The sequence below is a fragment of the Oryctolagus cuniculus genome, chromosome 12 (assembly GCF_051225735.1).
Source record: "Oryctolagus cuniculus isolate XC-2025 breed Fujian yellow rabbit chromosome 12, ASM5122573v1, whole genome shotgun sequence".
Classification (NCBI taxonomy): Eukaryota; Metazoa; Chordata; class Mammalia; order Lagomorpha; family Leporidae; genus Oryctolagus; species Oryctolagus cuniculus.
Genome location: NC_142878.1, coordinates 42807869 through 42832214, shown reverse-complemented (window position 1 = coordinate 42832214; position 24346 = coordinate 42807869). Strand labels below are relative to the sequence as shown.

At 39.2% G+C, this 24346-nt stretch overlaps 1 protein-coding gene across 16 annotated transcripts in view; it reads left to right on the top strand.

The window, feature by feature from the left end:
- Positions 1 to 24346, top strand: part of AKAP6 (A-kinase anchoring protein 6) — a 633025-nt gene that overhangs the window by 534687 nt on the left and 73992 nt on the right. For all 16 annotated transcript variants that reach the window (XM_051822153.3, XM_089309798.1, XM_051822154.3 and 13 more), the window contains 2 exons: positions 4685 to 4831; positions 7868 to 8092. In XM_051822153.3, coding sequence (XP_051678113.3) covers positions 4685 to 4831; positions 7868 to 8092 — 372 coding nt within the window. The remainder of the gene's footprint in view (positions 1 to 4684; positions 4832 to 7867; positions 8093 to 24346) is intronic.

The following is a 24346-nucleotide window of genomic DNA, read 5'->3' as shown; positions in this document are numbered from 1 at the left end:
TTAATTTTTCCAAAGGCTCAGCAGCAAATTTATCCCAATCAAGAAAGCCTATTATTAATTTACAAGGACAATTGTAGGAGTCTTTATAATTTCTCTGCGCAATTATTCGCCATAAATTCCACTGGTGAAACACAAGGAGTTTGCAAGAAATAACGACTGTTATTTGTCTCGATCTTGAACCCTGTTCTCCAAGTTTGAGCGTCTCCCTGAAGTCTTGGTGACACTGACCTCATGTGAAGCATCATGCATTGCGAGATGCTGGACACTGGTCTTCTGAAAAGGGGGGCAGCACAAGAGCTGCTACAAAGGCGACACTGGCCTCTAGCAGATTCCTGCACCCGCATGTGCAGCTGAGCTGTGGACCCTGGACTTGCTTATCAAAAGACTCTTTGTTCACCACTGAATGGCATTAGGCATGGACTTGCTGAGGGGCCACCATGAAGCCTCGAATGAGGAGGGCAAACACTAGCCAGAAAACACAATGTGAGAGTCACAGACAGACACATCCCTGCATTTTTGCGCAAAACTGCATATTTTCGTGCATAATTTTGCCAGTAGTATGGTGGTTTGGTGTGTTCCTTGCACATGCTTTCTTGTTGATAGACTGAGATGTAGCTTACTTTTTCCTTAGTGTATTTTCTCTGTTTCTCTATAGCATGTATATAGGGGAAGGACTCCTGCTGGATATACAGGTGTTTGAGATATTAATTTACATAGGGAAATGTATTCAAATTTGTCATTCCAATAACTGGTTCATTTTCCTTGTTTTTACTCTACAGTACATTCACAAGAAATCCAGTTAAATATGGTGTCAGATGTGAATACTTAAACCCTGATGACTCAGAATCTGACAGCCCTCTTCTAATAATTGAGAAAATTCTTTGGTTTAATTCTTGTGATTCTCGTAGCCAAAGCTTCACTCTCCGTTCAGCAATGTCTGGTCTCTTTTCAGCATAACCAACAGAAGCACCATACAAAAGTCTTACAATGGATGTCTTAATCTCTCTGTGTGCTTTTAGAGCATTATTTTGAATTCCATCATGCTGCCTTTTTTCTATCCTCTTCTGAAGTTTTATTACAACAGCAGAATTCCCAGGGAGCTTTGGGGGCAAGGTTCACATAATATAGCCCTGAAGTTTTGCTTAGGTGGAAGCCATCCCCCAATCCTGGCCATCTTTTGATGATCTTTCTATTTCACAGAGATTCACTGGGTAGAATCTTACAGCATTCGCTGCATACAGCTTATTTTTTATTTTTTTATTTACTAGATGGTGAGCATCTACAACCCTTTCAGGATGCTTTCTTTCTCTGACCTCACAGTGACAAGGCATCTTGTTCTTTAACATTGAGGGAGGCAGGAAAATGCTCGGGCTGCTCCATGTGTGCCTTCTATACCAGTTTCAAAATGGCTTATTCTTCTGGTTTCCATGGTGACAATTAACACTGTTTCAAGGCATTGTTCCAGTCTCCATTTGGGCAGAATTTTCGGTGTGATTTTTAACAAAAAAAAAAAAAAAAAAAAGGTTTTTGGAGGTGGGGGGGGGAGCCTTTAGCATAACTGTCAAAAAAGTTATCTCAATCAAGTATTCATGCATTTCTAAGTATATTTATTTCAGAAATCCCTGTTTTTGCTGGCGTTGTTTTATACTTGTAATTCAACCTTAGCATTTGTGCCTTTAAAAAAAGAAGCACTCATTAAGAATTTGCTAATATTTTCTTTAATTCTTAGTTAAAATGGTGAGCGAGTGTTTGTGGTTATTTTTCCCCTCAGTGCTTTTTTAAAGTTTTCTTTATATTTACACACACCAGAGTGGCATTTAGTATAGTAGTGGCCTGGGTCTTTAATTTAGATCACTCACATATCTATTAGGAGGATTCATTAGTCAAAATTGAATTGGCCAAGCAAATACACTTAATAATGTAAATATGCCCTTTCAATGGAGTATATTTTATTTTTGACTAGACAGAGAGGCCCACAGCAGGTGCTGTGGGGAAATTAAATACTGGATGCTTATTTACCTTAGCACTCAAGAAAAGCCATCTGACTTTAACTTTGCTAATCTCGTTTTTGGCTATTGATGAGTAGTCTATATCATAACATCCCCAGACTACAGGACACAATAGGGCAGCCTCTGCTCACTTACCGCTGTGGACAGAATGAATATGAAGATTAAATTATCTTCTCACCACAGGATAAAGTAGCCCTACTTGATGGGATGACTGAGAACTGATAGAGCTGGTGGTGGATTCTTCCCATCTAGTGCTTCTGAAAAGATGTTAGAGAGGAGCGAAAATAGACTGGCATCAAAAACATACAACTGTCCTGGCATTATTACACATGCAGTTTGAGGTCTTAAATCAGATCAGAATCAACCTTCAGAGTGACTCAAAAATGAAAGTAGATATTTTTTACCTTAAATTACTTGACAATCTAGTGCCTTTCATTCGCATACCAATACTTCTAATAATTAACTGGAGTCTCTTAGCTTTTATAGTTTGAAGGCATTGTCCATCAATCACATCGCTCATCAGCCTGTTTATACAGTAGGTTGCACGGTGGCAAAGACAGGGAGCAGACATAAAAGCCAGATTTGTAGAATGTAACAACCATTTTATACTAGGTTTCACAAAGAGAATTATTATATCTAAAGTTCAATTAATTGCCTTCTATATTTTTGTTATCACAAGACTATCATTTTCATGGGACACATCTAAATTGTTCTCTTTTTGACTGATCTGCTGTGTAGGAGCTGTTGAAAACTGGGGTGAAGAGGGAAAATGGTCCTGTCACAAGTTGGTAGGAGCCCCTTCCAGGTAGAACATTCCAGAGACTCTTCTGTTGATGAAGAGATATGGCAGAAGTCACAGATCTGAGTGAGGCTCTTCTGCCTGCGTGATACACTGGTTCCCCAACATTATGTCAGTCTTACCAAATTAATTATGTAAACCTTTGTCTACTACATCATCTTTACATGGAAATTTGGTAATATGAAGCAGATTGCCCTCTCCAATAATCACTCTGACACAACACTGTCTAGTTTTCCAGAATACTTGTTGAGTGTTGAGTCCAGAAACCTTGAGTGGACAGTGTATTTCCTAAGTGTTGGAGTAACGTGGTCCTGGTAATTGCCTGTCATCAGAAAACGCAATCAGAGTTTCCCATGTATCACAGGCCAAATTCTGAAAGCGCTCTAAAGCAACCCTTGATTTTCTTCACTATGCATATTCATGTAATTTTGGATACTCTGACACCCTGATCAACATTCATTAATAATATGAAATGCTTTAAATCACCTCATTTAAAACATTTTGTTCTGTGATCCACAAATGACTAACATTTGGAGAAGTTTACATAATACAAATGATGTGCATGTTTAGTGTAAATGAAAGATTAAAATATGAAACTAAAAGTATGCAAACACATGCAGGCGAAGGCTGAAGATCTATTAACTGAAACAGTCATTTCACACCTTCTTTTCCTCGAAGCTGCTTCCAATTGTCTTTTAGTTTGGAGTCTTATACAAAATCCTGTTTTCGAGGGGAATAAAAACCCACTCAAGTGTTTGGGTATGTTTTGAATTTGCTGACTTCTACTTTCAGACAAAAGCTTTTCTTATCATATGTGATAAGAATACTTACCTTGGTACAACCTTGTTCATTTGGGGCAAAAGAACATTGATACCATAGAGCTCAGTGACCCAATTTTGGTCCCTAAGAAGAAAGAGTTTGGAATTGCTACTGAATTTTTGAAAATGTGCTAAAATATATTTAATATTTTAACCAAAATCTAGTTTTTCTACTCAGAGGTATTTTTCCATGTAATTTCTTGTTAAAAAAATGAAGCCTCAGTCATTTATAGCCCGCTAACTATGAAGTCATCTAAATAGAGTCATTTGGAGAGAATCACCATAGTAACTGTCATATTATATAGCACATTATCTCCAACAAAACATCTTTTGGAGAGGTTCACTTTGCAGTTTTTTAAGGATATAATATATATTGGGGAGAGGGTTTTGTAATCAACTGTGATGCATAGGGAAGCCTTGTAATCTTCAGTATGGGGATATTGATTTGTAACCATTCCCAGAGCATTGGTTTGGTTTGGTTTGGTTTGGTTTGGTTTGGTTTGGCTTCGCTTCTCTATGTACCTCTTCTCTAAGTCCACAAACATTTTTAAGTGATAGAAAAATAAAGCAAAACGTTAACTGAGGATTCAGGGAACTCGTAGGTTAAAGAGGAAGCCATAGAATCTTTACAGATAGTTTTAATTGTACCACTTTGAGACTGGTCCTTTGGGGGCATAGATAAGAAGTGGGCAATACTCCATGGAACCAAATATTGACCAAAGTTTGCTATATACTAAACCCTCCCAGAACTGGTATTTTTCCCATAAGAAATACTTTAAAGATCAAATGGGTATGTAAAACTTGAGTTTAAAAAGACATAAATCTTAGTCAATTACATTCAGTAACTTAGATATTTGTGCATGGGGGTATAATATGTATTTTTTCACTATTTTCAACAGTATTCCTCAAGTACTCAAGGTACTTAAGTTTACTCTCCCTGCACATTTGTATGGGAATCAAAACTTTTTAACATTTCTAAACAAAACAAACTCTGTGCTCAAAGACTTTTCTAAGAGCACCTCTCTCCCTAATACCACCTCTTTTTCTTTCCATGGCAGCGATACAGTGTGGAAATGTCCATCAGGCACCTGAAAAAGACGGAGCTGCTGAGTAAGGTTGAAGCTTTGAAGAAAGGTGGCGTTTTACTACCAAATGATCTCCTTGAAAAAGTGGATTCAATTAATGAAAAATGGGAACTGCTTGGGGTATTTGCATTTTTATTACTGTTTGTAGGTTATATGTACATTTTTTGTGTAGTGGAGTACTCTATCTGTCTGATTTCTAATTTGAGGCACAAATATCTCTTTCAATTCACTACCTACATTTCAAACAAGCTATTCATGCTATTATGGGGAAAACACTGCTTTTCCTCTTCTGTTGATTTTTTTTTTATTCTGAGCTTGTCTCTTCTCAGATTTTAATAATTTTGGTTCTTTAATACATAAAAAGTAAGTAAAATATGCCATGTATTATGGGAATGCACCAAGTCAACTATAATACAGTATATCTGATATACACTGACTGTCATGCTTGAATGAATGTTAATAGAATTTATTCTGAAGGTACATGTTAGAGACATCCTCTGTTTAACTATTTACTGTACCCTTAAGATGAAAAGTGGAGTTGTCACTACAGCTTTCAAATCACACTAAAGCCACCAAAACAAAGATGCAAATTTGACCCCATCTGAATTGCAGAATTAAATCAGCCTCTGTTTTGTGCCTCAATTTCCAGCTCACTTTTTACAAAAGCCAAAAAAAAAAAAAAGTTTCATGTAATTCATTTCACGCAATGATGGGCTGGGTCTCAGCCAAAGACTGAGTTGCAAGAACCTGGCAAAAAGGCAATATAGAGCCTCTGTTACCCAGAGACCAGGAGGGCATGGTACGGGAGACAGGACTGTCCTTTTGTGGGAAGACAGCTGAGAGAGAAGTTAAGCTGTATTTTTTCATCAGCTTCTCTCCTAAATTGCCTTCACTTCAAATCAAGGGTAAGCTAAATTTGTCAATTATCTAAATGATTAATTATAACAGCTAAGTATGGGTGGTGTCAGTTTGGAGCCTAATTTTGCATGCCTTCTGTTTTTCTGCATTTTAAAACTTTTTTAAAAAAAGGAAATAATACTCCAAAATATTTTTAATAAAAAGCTCCTCATCTACCTTGATGACTTGGAGGGATGCCAGTGTTCAATGTATGCTAGGCTTAATCTAGGTGATTAAAACACTGCAAGGTTAAGTCCTTGCATCTCATGTAAATTCTCTGCAATGTACAGTGTGCGAAGTAACTTAAAGCATTAAAAGTTTTTAATCTATTGAACTATTGCTTTCTGATAATAATTAATGTCTTTCACTTCATAATATAGTAATTCAGAACCTACTAAATTCTACAGAATTCATTGATTTCAGAAAGGAGCAATGTGATTAGTGTATGACATTTAAAAGGTTGTTTACTGAAGACATAAGAGTTCTATGTGCAACTTTATGTGCTTGATAAAGTGATAATCTGTTAACAGTGCATTTTAGTAACTCTTGCTTACTTGATAAGTAAATAATAGTGATATTTTTAGTTAGAAATTAGTTAAAATATGTATATTGCCTCCTCAACAGAAATTTTAAATTAATATTTTGTTGAAAAAAAGAAACAATATTTAGCGATCCTTTATTAATCAGGTACCTTAAAATGGTTGTCATTCTGACAAAAATATCATTCAAATGCAATATGCGATTTTGTAGTGATTTGGGGAGAGAGTGTGGTGGAGGGAAGATTTTAACAAAACCTGTGCCACATTAACACCACCAGGCATACTGTTTTAATTGGCATGATTACATTTTAATTGGCATGAAAAAAATTAAAGACAAGGATTTTAACTTCTAACAATAGTAAAATAGAGGGATATGGTTTTTAATATTACTTTCATCTAAGGTGAACAGTGTGGAATGGAAATACATTAGAATGAAATGTCAGTGGTGCGTACAGTTTAATCTGTGAAATTTTGTCCCCTGTGCTGCATATTACTCTGTCTCAATTGCATATTAAACAACCCTATCAAGGCAGGCATTGGCATCTGCTGTGCTGACACAAATTGTGAATTAAATGAAATTGATGTCCTCTGTCGTATATTTATGAAGACGGACCATTCTCTGAAGTATTCTGTTTATGAAGAATTTATGATTGCAAACTGTTCCAGAACAAAAAAGTGGCAATAAATTCTTTTTTGTGACCCTACCCTCCAAGGGCATTGATTTCACCTCCTGCTGCTACTTTTGTTACAGCATAAAAACAATAGCTAAATCTGGATTCCACTGAGGGTCTTCAAATTATCAATATTTGCACCATGAAAATACAAGGGTGTTGCCAAGAGAGGCTATTTTTCTGTTACAGTCTCCTAAAGATACTATTTACAGAACACTACACAGCAGATGAATGTTTGTTGACTTAATTTTATTTGTGTTTTAAAGCTTATTTTTGTAGGTTTAATTCATCATTATAGATTAAATCCTATTGATCCTCCAAAGAGGAGAGTGTTTTTCCACCAAAAACAAGCAAGCAAGCAAGCAAACAAACAGCCTGATGGCAGCTTCATGCCATAATGGTTAAGCTAAGTAGGCTTCGAGCATAGTGAACTGAGGATTATTTTAAAACATATACTAGGAAGTGTAGCATCCACAAATTCAGAATGGGGAGAATTGTGGGCTTGAGCAGTTTCCAAACCAAGGAGGGTCAGCAACCAGCACCAAGAAGCTACTTCTTAAAAGCCCTCAGTCATAGAATTGGGGGACTTGTACACTTCACAGAACAAGAAAAAATGGAATTTAATTCTGCATGCGCAGTCTCCTCTTACTCCTTTTAGTATATTGATTAAACTCAGACTTGTATCTCCTGAACATTCTATGCAGAGAATTTTTCTCTATAAACTCTTGTCATGAGAATTCAAATGAGTTTTTATCTGTGACCACGGTGAACTCTTGAGCCAAATTTCCTTTCTGTTATGAATGAGATCTTCTTGAGCCTGCACTGGTAGTCAGAACAACATGCCCTATCCAAGAACTCAAATCCCAAATGGAACAATGAGCTAATCTGAACTGAATGTCAGTTGAGAGGTGGCAGGGACAGCTGGACTCTTCCAGGTGGCTCTTGTTACCAGCCAAAATGTGATGCATATTTGTTACCTAAGCTGATGTATGTTTTTGTTTCTTGTTGTTGTGTTTTTTTGTTTTGTTGTTTTAAATCTGCTACATTAGAAAACCCTCGGAGAGAAGATCCAGGACACAATGGCAGGGCACAGTGGGTCGGGCCCACGTGACCTGCTCTCTCCTGAAAGCGGAAGCCTGGTAAGGCAGCTGGAGGTCAGGATCAAAGAACTGAAAGGGTGGCTAAGAGATACAGAGCTTTTCATCTTCAATTCCTGTCTGAGACAAGAAAAGGAAGGAACAATGAATGCTGAGAAACAACTGCAATACTTTAAGGTAATAAAAAAACAATCAAAGTTGATAAAAAGCTTTCTTTATGATGTGGATGAAATATTTATCAAGTACATAAAGTATTATACCCGTGTATCTATGTATCACTGTGCACTTAAATGTTTCTTTGAATTTATACACCCTCTACATTCCTTATATGCCAACGTCTCTGTGTGTGTAAACATGAACGTTAAGCATATCAAATACACATTGTATAGGGGAAATATCTCTGCTCCTGTGTTTTCTACAATGCCTATGGAGGAAAGACTTTGCTAAATTAAAAAGTGGATCAGCAAAAACTAAGGCTTACTAGGGACTCGGAAAGATAGACCTAGATGTAGTATGAATAACTCGGCTGAAAACACTTGCATAAATTAACATGATTAAAGCACAGGTTTAATTGAAGGCCATTAATGTTAAAGGAAGCACAATTTTTACATACGAAAGGGTGAACTATATATGGAGAGAAAGAAAGCAAGAGAGATTCCTCCGTTATGGGCGTATTTCATTACTGAGTAATGCCAGCTTTAGCAGCACCACTCTATTTGGGTTCACTGTATGTCCACCAGGAACTATGCTATTACTGCTGAATCCTCCTATAAATGCAGTGAGTAAAATTTGAGCTCTGATTGATGTCCACCTAAGGCTTTGGAGTTGTGAAATATAAATTTGGCGGCAAGAAACCTCCTAGCACACAAGGCCTTGCAGAGGACGACCAGGAAGGAAAGAACTTCTTGGGACCAAGCAACCAGTTCCTCTCAGAGCCTCCTTAGGACCAGGTTTTATTCATGCCATCCTAACCATCCGTCATCTTGCAGTCTGTCAGAGAACTTGGTCTCGTGTGGTTCACCTGACCTCTCCCAGACAGACTTACCTTGCCGACCTGTGTAACCCAAGAGAAAGCACCTTCCAGGGTGAGAACTCATTGCTTGCCAGTCAGCCATCTGTGTTACACACCTAGAAATTGTTTTGCCTGAAAATCATCTTTTCTGCCATTTAATTGAAAATTAATACAAGTGTCTTGCCAAGGCAAACGGGTTTTAGTGTTTATAATTTAAAATGCAGATGATTTTCTATTTCATCTTCGCTTGCCCCTCCTTCACCCCCACTGCACAGAGATGCATTCTTCAGATATTTGCCCCTGTTCTCTCTGCTCAGCAAGTGCTTTGTTTACACTCTTTAGAGTTCTGACAATTAGTGCGGCAGGTGTTGAGAAATCTATTTCCTTGTGTTGCACTTCTGTTGTAGCTGTAGTGAATTGGGTAATGGCCTCAGCACTGCCATACATCAGGTTTCAGCCCAGCCGTGGGACCCTTGAGCATGTTTTTCTGCCTAATTCCTTGGTACCTCGATTTCATCCTCTATAAAATGGGTTTCTTAATAGTATTTTTTTCACAGGATGTGAGTTTGCATGTGTGAACCATTATTTCTACTTTTTGTAGTGGTGCAATTGTAAAGGATAGAAACCTTGGGGTTGACTGTTGATGTTTGATACAGTGGCTGAGATCCACTTGGGATGGCCACATCCCATTTTGGAGCACCTGACTCGAGTTCCAGCTCTGCTTCTGATCCAGATTCCTGGTAATGCACACCTGGGAAGGCAGCGGATGATGGCTCAAATACCTGGGTCTCTGCCAGCACCAGACTTGGATGGAGTTGCTGGCTCCCCGCTTCAACCTGGCCCTGCACTGGCTGCTGTAGGCATTTGGATAGTGAACCAGAGGATAGAAGAACGTTCTCTGTCTCTTTGCCTTTCAAATAAAATTAAAATACATGTTTTAAAGAAAATAATAGAAATTTTTCAACATTATAAGCTCAGGACTGTTGCATAATATTTGGAAACAACAATGGAAGGTTTGTTATTACAAATACTTGACTACCTACCTACCTAACAACCTATGTCATTCATAGATATTTGAATCCACTTCTTTAAAAGAAATATTCGCTCTTATTATATACGGAAGCATAGCCAATTACACATTAATTTTGTTACTTCCAAAGGACGTGAGCCTTATTGCTCTGGCTTTGTACACTGCCATCAACATTGTTTTCAGCTAGATCCTAGTAACAAATGTGAAAGGACTTAAGAGATGGAGAGACAGAGACTCATAAAGTAAGTATGAGAGCCAACAGTCTCTAGGCTACCGCATCAGTAGGTGTTTCCTACCATCCTTGCCTTTTGCTGAAGTTGCACTAACACTTTCTAGCCACTAGGGGAATAGTCGCCACACCTAAATCAGCATCAACAAAGTGCATATTCATATCTAAAAATCATCATGGAATTTTTTTATTTTGAAAGTGCCATAGATACTCTGGCATGCCTTTTGATATTTTCTCTTCTTCAAATATATATCTTTTCCCCAGAAACATTTTCAGGATTGCTATTTGTTAAACTGCTTGTATATCCCACTCTATTTTCACAATTTTCAAATAATGTAATAAGCACATTAGAATCCCCTACCATAAACAAATGGTGGGATCCTGACAGTAACGTACAACTAACTGTGATGTTCCCTGTCCCATCTCCTGTTTCTCTCTCCTAATGCAAACATATTCCCTGAACTCCATATTCATGGTTTTCTTGCTTTCCCTTTATTGGAAAGAATCTTTTAATCTTAGTTTTCAACTTTATTTAAAAGGTAATCATGCTTAAAATTATCTTTTAGGGCCGGCGCCACAGCTCACTTGGCTAATCCTCCACCTGCGGCGCCGAAACCCTAAGTTCTAGTCCCAGTTGGGGCTCTGGATTCTGTCCCAGTTGCTCCTCTTTCAGTCCAGCTCTCTGCTGTGGTCCAGGAAGGCAGTGGAGGATGGCCAAAGTCCTTGGGCCCTGCACCCGCATAGGAGACCAGGAGGAAGCACCTGGCTCCTGGCTTTGGATCGGCGCAGTGCACCAGCCGCAGCAGTCACTGGGGGGTGAACCAATGGAAAAGGAAGACCTTTCTTTCTCTCTCTCTCTCACTAACTCTGCCTGTCAAAAAAAATTATCTTTTAGAACTTCCTTTTTCATTCACTATTAAAGTGCCAAGATTCACTTATGTTGTTGGATATGGCTGTAATCACTTATATTGACAATTGTAAAATATTTTCTTGTGAGAATATACATTTATCACATTTAATCTTAATAGAAACTCTATGTACTTTCTATTTGGATCCTATTTTTTCAGGTATGAAACAGTGCACAGAATGTTAAGTTTTTGGAATGTATTTATATATATATCGGACACACACACACACACACACACACACACAGAGTGCATGTGGGACAGAGTGAGCACATTTCCATTTCCTGATTCACTCCCCAAATGCCGTCAATAGCCAGGACTGGGCCAGGCTGAAGTTGGGATCCTGGGACTCAATCCAGGTCTCTCTCTTATGTAGCAGGAACTCCATTTATTTGGGCAATCACTTGTTGCTTCCCAGGGTGCAGGAAGCCGGAATTTGGAGGGGAGGTTGGACTTGAACCCAGGCACTCTAATATGGGAAGTGTACATCCCAACTGGTGGTTTAACTGCTTGGCCAAGCACCCCTCCTTTGAGGTTAAGTCGTGGGTGTCCAAGGACATGCATAGTGAGTGGTGGAATAGGGTTTAACTCCAGGGATTGCCTGACTCTGAAGTCCGTTCTCTGAGCTACTGTGCACAGTTGATATCTGTAGATGTTTGCTCAATGTCCTGTCTTACCAGGTAACTCAAAGAGCCTGACAGAACTAGCTGTCATTGTTTCTTCATGGTAGGTTTACCAGTCACGATATTCAGCAGTTTGACCTGAATAACAAATGGCATTAGCTATCGAAGATACTGGGGAGGGGGAAGATGTGAAAATATTTGTGTTTTGTTTTACATTTTGGACTACATGAATATAAACTTCTCTGCCATGTACCATGTTTTAAATTGAAACTTGTCCAACTTTTTGAGATTATGGAACCCTTATTTTTCTTTTTTTAAAGATTTTTATTTATTTATTTATTTATTTGAAAGTCATAGTTACAGAGAGAGAAGGAAAACAGAGAGAGAAAGGGAGAAAAAGAGAGAGAGAGAGAGAGATCAATCTTCTATCTGCTGGTTCACTCTAAATCGCTTCAATGGCTAGGACTGAGTCAGGCCAAAACCAGGAGTCAGAGCTTCATCCAGGTTTCCCATGCAGGGGCCCAAGAACTGGGGCCATCTTCTGCTGCCTTCTCAGGTCATTAGCCAGGAGCTGAATTGCAAATGGAGCATTTGGGACATGAACTGGTCCTCATGCGGGACGCTGGCATAGCAGCGGGGAGCTCTACCTGCTACACCATGCTGGTCCCTGGTGATGTTTCTGTAGGACCTAAAGCTGTTGTTCTCTTCCACAGTTGACCTGAAGGAGTTTGATCAGCTAAAGGGGATCTTGATTAGCACCTTTTCTGTAATTTTTAAAGAGAATTTTACGATTATCTCTTGGAATAAATGCCTTTCCTGGCCAGAATTCTAAGTATATAATTTAGCAAGTGTTTTGTGTCTTACCACATTCACTGGAAGAATAGAGCCAAATGTTTGTAATATAATAATAGAAGATAACATTCATAACCCATCAAAATCATAACTGGTAGTAAGCGCATACAGAATGAAAACGTTCTACTTTCCAGAAATCCAAAGAACAAATGCCCTCTCCTTTTCTAAGTGATAAATAAAACAGCTCAGATGGGAGTTATTCTAAACACTGTATATGTGGGAAACTATTTGCCAAGCTCTGCCTCTTCTTGTGGGGTTCTCACATCACTGGTCACACAGAAGAGGAGGCCTGACTTTATCTGGAGGGCTTAGCTTTACGATTGTCCATGCTCTAAAATCCCAGGCTTTTAACAGACCTGAATTCCTTTCCGGATACTCACAGTAACGATAGATAAACCACAGGGTACCCTCCAGGAGCCCAGGAGAGAGGGTGTTGCGTGCAAAAAGAAAAACCCATTGCTTTGTAGACAGAACTATGTTTCCTTCTCATAGCTTGGTCTGCAATGAGAGAAGGGGTCAAGATCTTAACTTTTCACAAGAAAAGAAGCAGCAATTATGGGATGTTTTCTTTTTCTTTAAAGCAGTGAGTGTCATAATTGTATAATTAGGCACAAGAGGAAATTCTACCTAATAAAGAGTCAAAGCTCAGCAAGATACATGAAGGTGTAAGCCTAAGAGCCTGGGACAGACATGCAAAGTTGTCAAAGAGTTGAACACGTGAGCCAACAAAACACAGGAGAGCATTTTAGGGATTTAATGAGGCCAGATGGCATAGCGCGCCTTAGAGCTGTGTTTGTACTTCAGCGTCATTGGCTAGGAACCACTATTTGTAACCATCATCCTTCAGAGAAAAAATAGTTATCTAATCATATTCAATGTATCTCCAATCCTAATCATATCCTAAAGACTCAAACTGGGGAGAACGTATTCATTGCCAGCTAAAGAAGTCCACAGCGCTGGCCTGGGTGCAGAAGCAGCCTGGGAGGGGCTAGTTTAGAACTGCTACAAGACTCTAGCAGGAGGGTGAATGAGGAGAATCTGAGGGGTCAGTAACCACGTCAATGATTAACGTCCCAAATATAAATTTGTATACTTTTATGTGTGTTATTATCCTTAAAGTGTACATTAGCTGAAAATTATGATCACCTTTTTTTTTTTTTTTTTAAAGATTCATTTATTTACTTGAAAGGCAGAGTTACAGAGAGGTAGAGCCAGAGAGAGAGAGAGAGAGAGATCTTCCATCTGCTGGTTCACTCCCCAAATGGCTACCACAGCCAGAGCTGGGCCAATCCAAAGCCAGGAGGCAAGAGATTCTTCCTGGTCTCCCACGTGGGTGCAGGGGCCCAAGGACTTGGGCCATATTCTGCTGTTTTCCCAGGCCATAGCAGGGAGCTGGATAGAAGAGGAGCAGCCAGGACTTGAACTGGTGCCTGTATGGGATACTGGCACTGCAGGCAGGGCCTTTACCTGCTATGCCACAGCGCCGATCCCTGTGATCACCTTCCTATATGTGTGTTTACTTACTTTTGTGAATGAAGAACTTTAGTTGTGGGAAGTTAATGTGACTTATTTGAATTCACACAGCAACCAATAAAAGAGCAAAAGTGACAGCCTTCAGGTACAAGTTCCAATAGTCTCCTATCCTCTCTTTCACTGACCTGTCAAAGTTTGAAACTTTGTTTTACACTAAGTCAGGGGTTGACAAACATTTTCTATTAAAGACCAGATAGTAATATAATATCTGTCACAATGGTTCAATTCAGCCATTCCAACACAAAAGCAGCCACAGACAACACGTAAATAAATACATGTGACCATGTTCAAAGGAACTCATTCACAAAAATATTATTATTTTTTCTATATTTTTTAACTTTTAAAAAATTTATATCTAGGGAACTAATTTCATATATACAGATTTAAGAGCTTAATGATACTTCTCACCCTACCCTCCCTCCATCCAACTCTCTCCTCCTTCTTTTCTTAGTTTTTACAATGATATACTTCCATCTTACTTTATAATCACAAGCTTAACTTTCTATTAAGTAAAGAATTCAACAAGTAGTAGTTTCCTCAAGAGTGTAGACAAAGGGCTATAAACAATAATCAAGTCTCAAAATGTCAATTTCACTCATATCCATTACTTTTTTTGTATTCTGTGTATTAGTTACCACAAATCAGGGAAAACATAGAATTTTTGTCTTTTTGGGACTGGCTTATTTCACTAAGCCTAGTGATCTCCAGTTGTATCCATTTTGTTGCAAAAGACAGGATTTCATTCTTTTATATGACTGAGTAGTATTCCATTATGTGTGTGTGTGTGTGTGTGTGTATCAGTGTATCACAATTTCTTTATCCAGTCATCAATTGATGGATACCTTGGTTGATTCCATATTTTAGCTACTGTGAGTTGAGCTGCTATAAACATGGGGGTACAGGTAACTCTTTCATATGTTGATTTCATTTCATTAGGGTAAATTCCCAGGAGTGGAATGTATGGGTCATATGGTAGGTCTATTTTCAGGTTTCTGAGGACTCTCCATACTGTCTTCCATAATGATTGTACTAGTTTACTTTCCCACCAACAGTGGATTAGGGTACCATTTTCCCCCACATCCTTGCCAGCATTTGTTGTTTGTTGATTTCTATCTGAAAGCTATTCTAACTGGGGTGAGGTGAAACCTCATTGTGGTTTTGATTTGCATTTCCCTGATGACTAGTGATCCTGAACATCTTTTCACATGTCTGTTGGCCATTGGTATTTCATCCTTTGAAAAAAATGCCTGTTCATAAAAAGCAAGCAATGGTCTGTATTTTATCCACATAATTTCCTGACCCTGCTCTGGGTTCCAAAAATTATTATGAGCATGGAATGCAAGCAGTGGTCTGTAGTTTGTCCACAGGCCATGGTTTCCTGACCCTGATCTGAATTCCAAAAATTATTGAGAGCATGGGAATGGCTACTGTCTTCATCTCCTTTAAGAAGTGTAGACCATGTCAGATTGTACTAGGAGAACAGAAATGTTTCTTTTTATACTCGTAACAGCTTCAATTAATACTTAGTGAATTCTCTTGAGACGTGAGGCAGATTTCTAAATGCTTTACTTCCTTTCCTTATCCAATCTTCCTCATCCTAAAGCAGGTGGTTCTGTTAGTCCCTACTTGTAGACAAGACTCCTGAGGCAGGGAAGATGGAAGTCGCTTACTCAGGGTCGTACGGGTATTAAGTGACAGAGCCAATAGTCAGTCCTAGACACTGCTCCAGAATCTGAAACCACTTTATAAACTCAAGAATCTCTAGGTCAAAAATCGGAAGGAGAAAAACACATTAATTGGTAGCTTACTCTGTTGTTGCTTATCCTATTTCATAATATTTAGCAGCCAGCTAAAAAAGTCAGCAAGTCAATATTTTAAATCTTGGAAATTAAAATTTACAGAGTAAAGCCATTAAAAGGATGCAAAGCTCTGAAATGTGCGGCATTTCCAAGTAATTATTCCAGAAAGGAATACAACTAATGTACTTTTACAAAAGAGCTAAACACAGTTCACAGGCGTCGGGGATTATTTCCCTTGGCTTGGCGTTTAGCCTTGGAGTTAAGATGCCAATGAAGATGCCTATGTCCCACATTAAAGTGCCTCGGTTTGATTCCTGTATCAGGATCCTGCCTTCAGGTTCCTGCTAGTGCAGACCCCAGAAGACAGGTGTAGTAAATTTCCTGCCACCCATATGCACATATGGGAGACCTAGCTAAGTTCCTGGCTCCTGGCTCTGGCCCAGCCCAGCCCTAGGAGTTGTGGGCATGTGGGAGGTAAACCAGTGGAAGGAAAATATCTCTCATGTCTGTCTTTCAAATAAAATGAAAATGAATACATACAAATGAAAAAGAAACTAATTAGAACAGGTAATCTGATCCATCATTGTGTTGAGGGCTTAAACTTGCTTGAGTTTATCCCAGCTCTACATCTTTCTGATCCATGAAATGCATTGGCTTCCATTTTAAAATTGGATATTATAGTAGTGCTTACATCAAAGAGTGGTTGTGGTGTTAAATGGGAGAAGATATATAAAAGCTGCTTAAAATAGGTCCTGCTCAGTACAAAATATGTTACCCATAGGCATTATAATTTCTAAAGCATGAGCCTGTACATTTTTAAAGCATTTATATTTAATAGAGTAGATTTATGGTGAATAGATAAAACTCATAGCTTGAAGTTTCAGTTACTTAAGGTGTGTTGTATATGCAGTCTATAAGAACTGAATTATCTATTAATTGGACCTATTTCTATCTAGCTAAACCCACAGGTATTTTTTGTTTTCCTCTCAAGAGTAGGAAGAAATGAGGTAATCAGAAAGCCTTCCAAGTGTGACATTTGACTTGTAGGAAGGGACAGCACTTTGGGGTGAAGAAAACCAAGTCTGAGATAATTAAGGATGGGTCTCCACATGAGGGCGACTCTTCAGTTTTTGAACAAGGTAACAAACCAGTTACATGGAATCCATTTTCTTTACCTTTCTTTAATTCTTTTTCTTTCTGATTCCCTGACCCTCTTTGATAAGCCCTCCTGTTAAATCTTCATATTTTCCCAAGATTATTGCTCCCACCCCAAGACACACAGATGATTAGGCCCTCAATTAAGGAGATAAACAAAATTTATTTTTTAATGTTAATATTGAATTGGCAGTCATCTTCTGTAACTTTACTATCACATCATTCTTTACCAGTTAATGGTATCTAGTGGGTTGCTGTTGTGGAACAGTGGGTTAAGCTGTCATTTGCAGCACCAGCATCCCTTATTGGGGTACCAATTCAAGTCCCGGTTGCTCTGCTTCCAATTCAGCTTCCTACTATTGCACCTGAGAAGGCAGTGGAAGATGGCCCAAATATCTGGGTCCCTGCCATGCCTTTGGGTAACCAGGATGGAGTTCCTGCCTGCAAGATTTGGTCCAGATCTGGCTTTTGCAAGCCTTGGGAAGTGAACCAGAAGATGGAAGATATCTTTCTGTGTCTTTTTTTTTGCCTTGCTTCTTTTTCTGTTGCTCTCCTGTTCAAATAAATAAGTAGATACATTAATAAATAAATATTTAAAAAATAGTATTTAATAAGTGCTTTCAATAGATTCTTTTGGTTGACAACATTATAAGCTAGGACTTTCAGTATGTAATATTCGGTAAATAATTTCTCTTTGCCTGATACTATTTATTTGTAAATTTAGTTTCTGAATTGAAAAGATTCCCTTCAACTCTAACATTCTATGATCATGTAATAGCCAATCTTTTTCTATTGATAAACTTATTCAATCATGGATATCATTTAACTTCTCTATACATCACTTTCAGTTTGGCATAAAAGTTCTGTGGGATCTAGCCAAATTTATATACCAGGATTCACATTTACTTTATCAAACATGATGTTTCAAAAAGGCAAAAGCATCTTTTGAACCAAAGTTTCAGTGTTACTGCCTTTGACACCACGGTGGTAAGCTTTCTGTCTGTACCATGTTCTTTCCAAGACTGTCATCCCTCCATAATTTGAATACAGATGGGAGAGGGAGAATCCTTCTTAGGAATTTCAGCCAGGATGGCAGCATAGATAACATGAATATATTTCCATTGGATTATAAATCAACAGAGACTTGTTTGATTGAGTCATTTTTAAAGTAGAAAGAAACACACCAATAAACTGCTGGCACAGTGATTACAAGCAAATGTACAGGTATCTAAGAAATGGAAGACAGAAAACTCTTAGATAAAATTAACAACGAGGCTGAAGAGATGGAGGGTTTGAATCCAACAGAACTAACCAAAAGCTGTACAAATACAAGGCTAGCCTTTTCTCTTCTCTTAGGAGACTTAAAGTGCTATATAACCTACATAAAGGCTTTGCATATCCTTGCGTATCTTTATCAGTTTTCCACATCATTTCTTTTGACATTTGTATTGTATTTTCCAAGAACATTAAAAGTAACTCAGTTAATTCTTCATAATACTCTTTTCATAGCTCGACTTCATTTTTATTAAATACCATGATCCACCAAAAATTTTTAAAAAATTATTCTATGTACTGGCTATTAGATCATCTTCTAAAAATTTTCACATGAAAAGTACATTCCTAGTATATTTTCCAAACCCTTGAAATCCTGAATATATATTTACTTTTACCTCACATATAAACAATTGGTTGGCTGAATATAATATTTTTTAGGGAAAATATAATCTTTTACCATCAAAACTCCTGGTGATTCTGTTGAGTCCTACTCTGTGTGTATTGAATCTGCTAGATATTCCCTTCGTTTGAAAGTTGTATTTTTGGGCCCGGAGCTGTGACCTAGTAGGCTAAACCTCCACCTGCAGCACCGGCATCCCAGATGGGTGCCAGTTCACATCCTGGCCACTCCTCTTCCAATCTAGCTCTTTGCTTATAGCCTGGGAAAGCAGTAGAAGATGGCCCAAGTGCTTGGGCCCCTGCACCCATGTGGGAGACCCAAAAGAAGCTCCTGGCTCCTGGCTTCAGATTACCCAGCACCTTCCACTGCGGCCATTTTGGGAATAATCCAGTAGATGGAACACCTTTTTCTCTGTCTCTCCCTTCTCTGTCTGTAACTCTGCCTCAAATAAATAAATAAAATCCTTAAAAAAATAAAAGTTGTGTTTTCATTTCTTTATCCAGGGACTCTCAAGGAATTCTCAGGCTTGTTTTCTGTTTCTGTAGCAGCTGATTTTGCAGTTTTGCTGTCTTTGTTGCAATTTTAATTCAAATAAAGTTCCGTTCATCTTTTTACAGTGTTTACCGATCATTCCATCTTCAGAAGTACCTGCCTCAGTGCCATGAATATAATGTCTTTGTGCATATTTTCAAAAAGTGAACTGATTTTTTCTGAGGTTTTCTCTTTTCTTGTATTAATTTATTTCAAGAAGAATCTGTTGCTCTCAGTCCTCACACTGGGCCCTCTTTTGAAATGCAATGTATGCTGATGTGTGTGTTGATTTCTCCATTTATTTATTCTTAAGGAGGAGTTTTTGCTATCTAGAACAGAGTGTTGAGATAGGTCCTCTTTGGTAGTACATAAATTGCTCCCTATACAAGTATGTCAACCTGAATACAAAAGGAGATAGAAGATTTAGATTCTATTTAATTTGGTTAAAATTCATTGATGAGAAAGTATAGATTATGTACATTAAATGGCAAATTGCCTATTGATACTGAAGCGTAGGAGTCATGTCTGATGTCAGGGAGATTGAAAGTAAACCACTAGGGCTGGCGCTGTGGCTCACTAGGCACTAGGCTAATCCTCCGCCTGCAGCACAGGCACACCAGGTTCAAGTCCCGGTCAGGGAGCCAGATCTTGTCCCGGTTGCCCCTCTTCCAGTCCAGCTCTCTGCTGTGGCCCAGGAGGGCAGTGGAGGATGGCCCAAGTGCTTGAGCCCCCGCACCCGCATGGGAGACAAGCAGGGAGCACCTGGCTCCTGGCTTTGGATTGGCGCACCGCCTGCTGTAGCGGCCATTTGGGGAGTGAACCAATGGAAGGAAGACCTTTTTCTCTGTCTTTCTCTCTCACTGTGTAACTCTGCAAAGAAAGAAAGAAAGAAAGGAAGGAAGGAAGGAAGGAAGGAAGGAAGGAAGGAAGGAAGGAAGGAGAAAGAAAGAAAGAAAGAAAGAAAGAAAGGAAGGAAGGAAGGAAGGAAGGAAGGAAGGAAGGAAGGAAGGAAGGAAGGAAGGAAGGAGAAAGAAAGAAAGAAAGAAAGAAAGAAAGAAAGGAAGGAAGGAAGGAAGGAAGGAAGGAAGGAAGGAAGGAAGGAAGGAAGGAAGGAAGAAAGAAAGAAAACCACTAGGCCTACATTTTTCTCGTTCATCAGGAATGTATTCAGTGTTCCAGAGCAAGGGAATGGTCTTGTAGAGCCTGTATCAGTCAAGCTGGAACGATGCAATCTGACTGTGAGGTAGCTGTTCTGTAACCAAAGTCGTATGTCCTGTTAACTTGAAATTTTGTAATGAGATTGGGAAGGTGGAGGTTGGATTTTTTTCTCTTGGTTTTCTTAAAGTATAATTGACAAATAAGAATTGTATATATGTGTGTACAATATGATGTTTCCTCCCTCCCTCCCTCCTTCCTTCCCTCCCTCCCTCCATCCTTCCCTCCTTCTCTCCCTCCCTTCCTTCCTTTCTTCCTTCTTTATTTTCTTTCTTTCATGTTTATTTCGGGGAGGGAGGAGAAAGAGGGAGGAAGAGAGAGAAACAGACAGGAAGGCAAGAAGGGAGGTAGAGTGAAAGAGATATCATGAGATCTGTCTTTTGGTTCACACCCCAATGCCTGCAACAAATGCTTCAGCTGGACCAGGTCAAAGCCAAGAGCCCAAACTCAATTCATATCTGTCACATGGGTGGTAGGTACTCAAGAACTTGAACCATCACCTGATGTCTCCCAGGGTGTACATTAGCAGGAGGCTGGATCTGAGTGGAGGAATCAGGACCTGAAAAGCAAGCATTCTAACATGGGATCCAGGCATCACAAGCAGCATTTTGACCACTGCACCAAATTCCCAACCTCCATCATTATTTTTAGTATTTTTATCTTTTAGTTTTTATACTGGAGTTAAAATTGATTTGAGCACCACTGCAGTGTTAGGATATTATGAGTCGACTATATTCATACATTTACAGTGAGTTTTATATTTCCATATATTTTTGTTATTAGCATCCTTTTATTTGAAGAACTCTCTTTAGAATTTCATGTAAGGAGTAAACTGAAAGTAGATCATTGTAAAATTTAAGAGAGGGAATAAGAGAGGAAGGAGTAGGAATGGAGGAAGTATGGATGTGAGGGAGGGTAGGGTGGAAGTATCATTATGTTCCTAAACATAAATTTGTTTACTTTAAGTGAAATTTTAAAAAAAGAATTTTATATAAGATAGCTCTAGTAGTAATGAACTTCTCACGGCTATTTTTTTTTCTCTGAGACAGTATTTGTGTCTCCTTCATTTCTGAACGTCATCCGTGCTTTGCATGATATTCTTGGTTGACAGGTTTTTTTATTTCAGAATTTTGTGTCCTCCCACTCTCTCCTGGCATACAAAGTTTCTGCTAAGTAATCATCTACAGTTGCAGAGTTGTTGTTTTTTTTTTTCTATGAGATGACTTGCTTTTCTCTTGCTGTTTTCAAAACTCTCTCTTTCTGTTTGACTTCAGACAATTTTTTTTTTTGTAATCTGTTTTGGTGACGATCTCTTTGTATAATCTATTTGAAAATCTTTGAAATTTGTGAATCTGGATGTTAGGTCTCTAGATTTGGGAAATTTTCTGTAATTATTTCCTTAAATAAGCTTTCTCATCATTTTTCTTTTCTACTCCTTCTGAGACTCTTATATGCATATATTACGTCACTTGATTATGTCCCGTAATTCCTATAGGCTTTCTTCACTCTTTTTCATTTTTTCTTTTTGTTTCTCTTACTTGATAATTACAAGTGATCTTTCTTAGACCTCATTGGTTCTTCTATTTTTTGAATATGCTGTTGAAGCTTTCTATGTAATTTTCATTTAAGTTACTGTCTTCATAGCTTCAGAATTTCTGCCTGGATTTTTTTTTTTTCATTTTCATCTCCTTGTAGAACTATCTCTCTGTTTTTAAAAATGTATTATTCACCACAGTTAGTTTAGTTTTCAATGTTCTTTTATAACTCATTGAATTTCTTTTTTTAAAAAGTTATTTATTTATTTGAGAGGCAGAATTACAGAAAGAGAAAGGGAGAGACCGAGAACGAGATCTTCCATCAGCTGGTTCACTCCCCAAATGGCCACAATGGCCAGAGCTGGCCCAGTCTGAAGCCAGGAGCCAGGAGCTTCTTCTAGGGTCTTCCATTTGAGTGTAGGGGCCCAAGCACTTGGATTATCTTCCACTGCTTTCCCAGGTCATTAGCTGAGAGCTGGATCTTAAGTGGAGCACCCAGGATTCAAACTGGTAGCCATATGGGATGCTGGCACTGCAGGCAGAGTCTTAACATACTATACCACAGTGCCAGCCCCCTGTTGACTTTCTTTAAGACGATTATGTTGAATTCCTTGCCCAGTTGTTTGTAATTCTCCATTTTTGGGGGACAGTAATTGCTGCTTTACTTTCTTTTGTTGTGTCATGTTTCCCTGATTGTTGGTAATGTTTGTGGCCATGCATTAATGTCTTCACATCTGAAGAAGTAGTCAATTATTCCTGTCGTTTTATACTGGCTTCATCACGGAAAGTCCTTTACCAATCAGCCAGTCAGATTCTGGGTGGAGCATCTGTCAGGGTCCATGGGCAGGCTTCTAGAGTCCTCAAATATATTGGCTAGGCTAGTTTAGTAGGTAGATTGGCCTGGTGGCTGAATCCATAGAGACCAGCCTGTAACCAGGGTCTATGAAATTAGACTGAGCTGAGTCCACTAAGGTGGGCACTGAGATGGGTCCTACTGAAGTGAACCTAAAACCTGTGTCAATAGGAGCTGACTCTCAGCCAGGGTTTGCTAGAACTAAACTGAGCCTGATCTGTAGGGCTTGCTAGGTGCTGGATTAAGCCTGGCACTTTGGTCCATGGGGATAGACCTGCAACCTGAGTCTCGGGTAGGATCTGGGTCCTGGAGCTGGCCCACAGCCTAGGTTCAAAGGTGTGATCCTGGAGTATTTGAGGAACAGCCCAGAGCTGGGGTAAACCTGTAGCCTGGGTCCACAGGAGTATGAGGCCTTGGGGACTGGCCTGGGGATGGGCATCCTGGAATGTATATCTAAGGAGACTGTCCTAGTGCCCAGGGCCATGCATCTATATTGGGCACAAGGAAACCTGACACTTGGAAAGACCTAGAGACTGAGTCCACTAGAACTAGGCTGGGGACTGCAGGGTCTAGTGTGGTGCCTGAAGCAGTGGAGACTGTCATGTTGTTGGAGCCCCAAAGTCAGCCACTCAACTTCCCTCTCCTTCCCTCAGACAGAAGATACCTCTTTACAATCTTTCTGCCCAAGCTTGGGGGAAGAATGACACTGGTAATGTGAACCCACCCTTCCTACCCTCTTTAGTATGTCTTGTCTTATTTCATTGGTACATCTAAGAATTATAATCTTGTGTCTATTTTCATTAACTCTTTTTTTAAAAGATTTATTTATTTATTTGAAAGGCAGAGTTATCAGGAGGAGAGAGAGAGAGAGAAACTCTTCTATTTCCTGGTTCATTCCCCCAAATGGCTGCAAAAACCGGAGCTGTGCCATTCTGAAGCCAGAATCCTGCAGCTTCTTCCAGGTCTCCCATATGCGTGCAGGGGCCCGAGCACTTGGGCTATCTTCTACTTTCCCAGGCCATAGCAGAAAGCTGGATCGAAAGTAGAGCAGCCAGGACTTGAATCAGTGCCCATATGGGATGCCGCCACTGCAGGCAGTAGCTTTACCTGCTACTCCACAGTGCCGGCCCCTTTTCTTAATTCTTAACAAAGATATTTTTATGAGTGGATAGTTGTTCAGTCGGATGTATCTGACAGGGGAATGAGCCCCAGGAATTCCTGTTTTGCCATCTTGCTGATACCTTCCTAGGAGGCTAGCTCTAAGAGAGACCTCAGGGTTAGAGATGTTAGGATTTGGCACTGTTTGCCAGTTGGTGTAGATTGTGGGCGTGGTGGGGGCGCTTCTCAGTCCTTCCTCTGGTGGAAGAGCCTCTCTTTCCCTGAAATGCATCAGACCACAGTTCCTTTTAAATAAGAAAGAGAAACCTCTGTGAAAACCATTGAAAATAATGCTGTATGTGTAAGATTCACAGGGTCGTGCTACT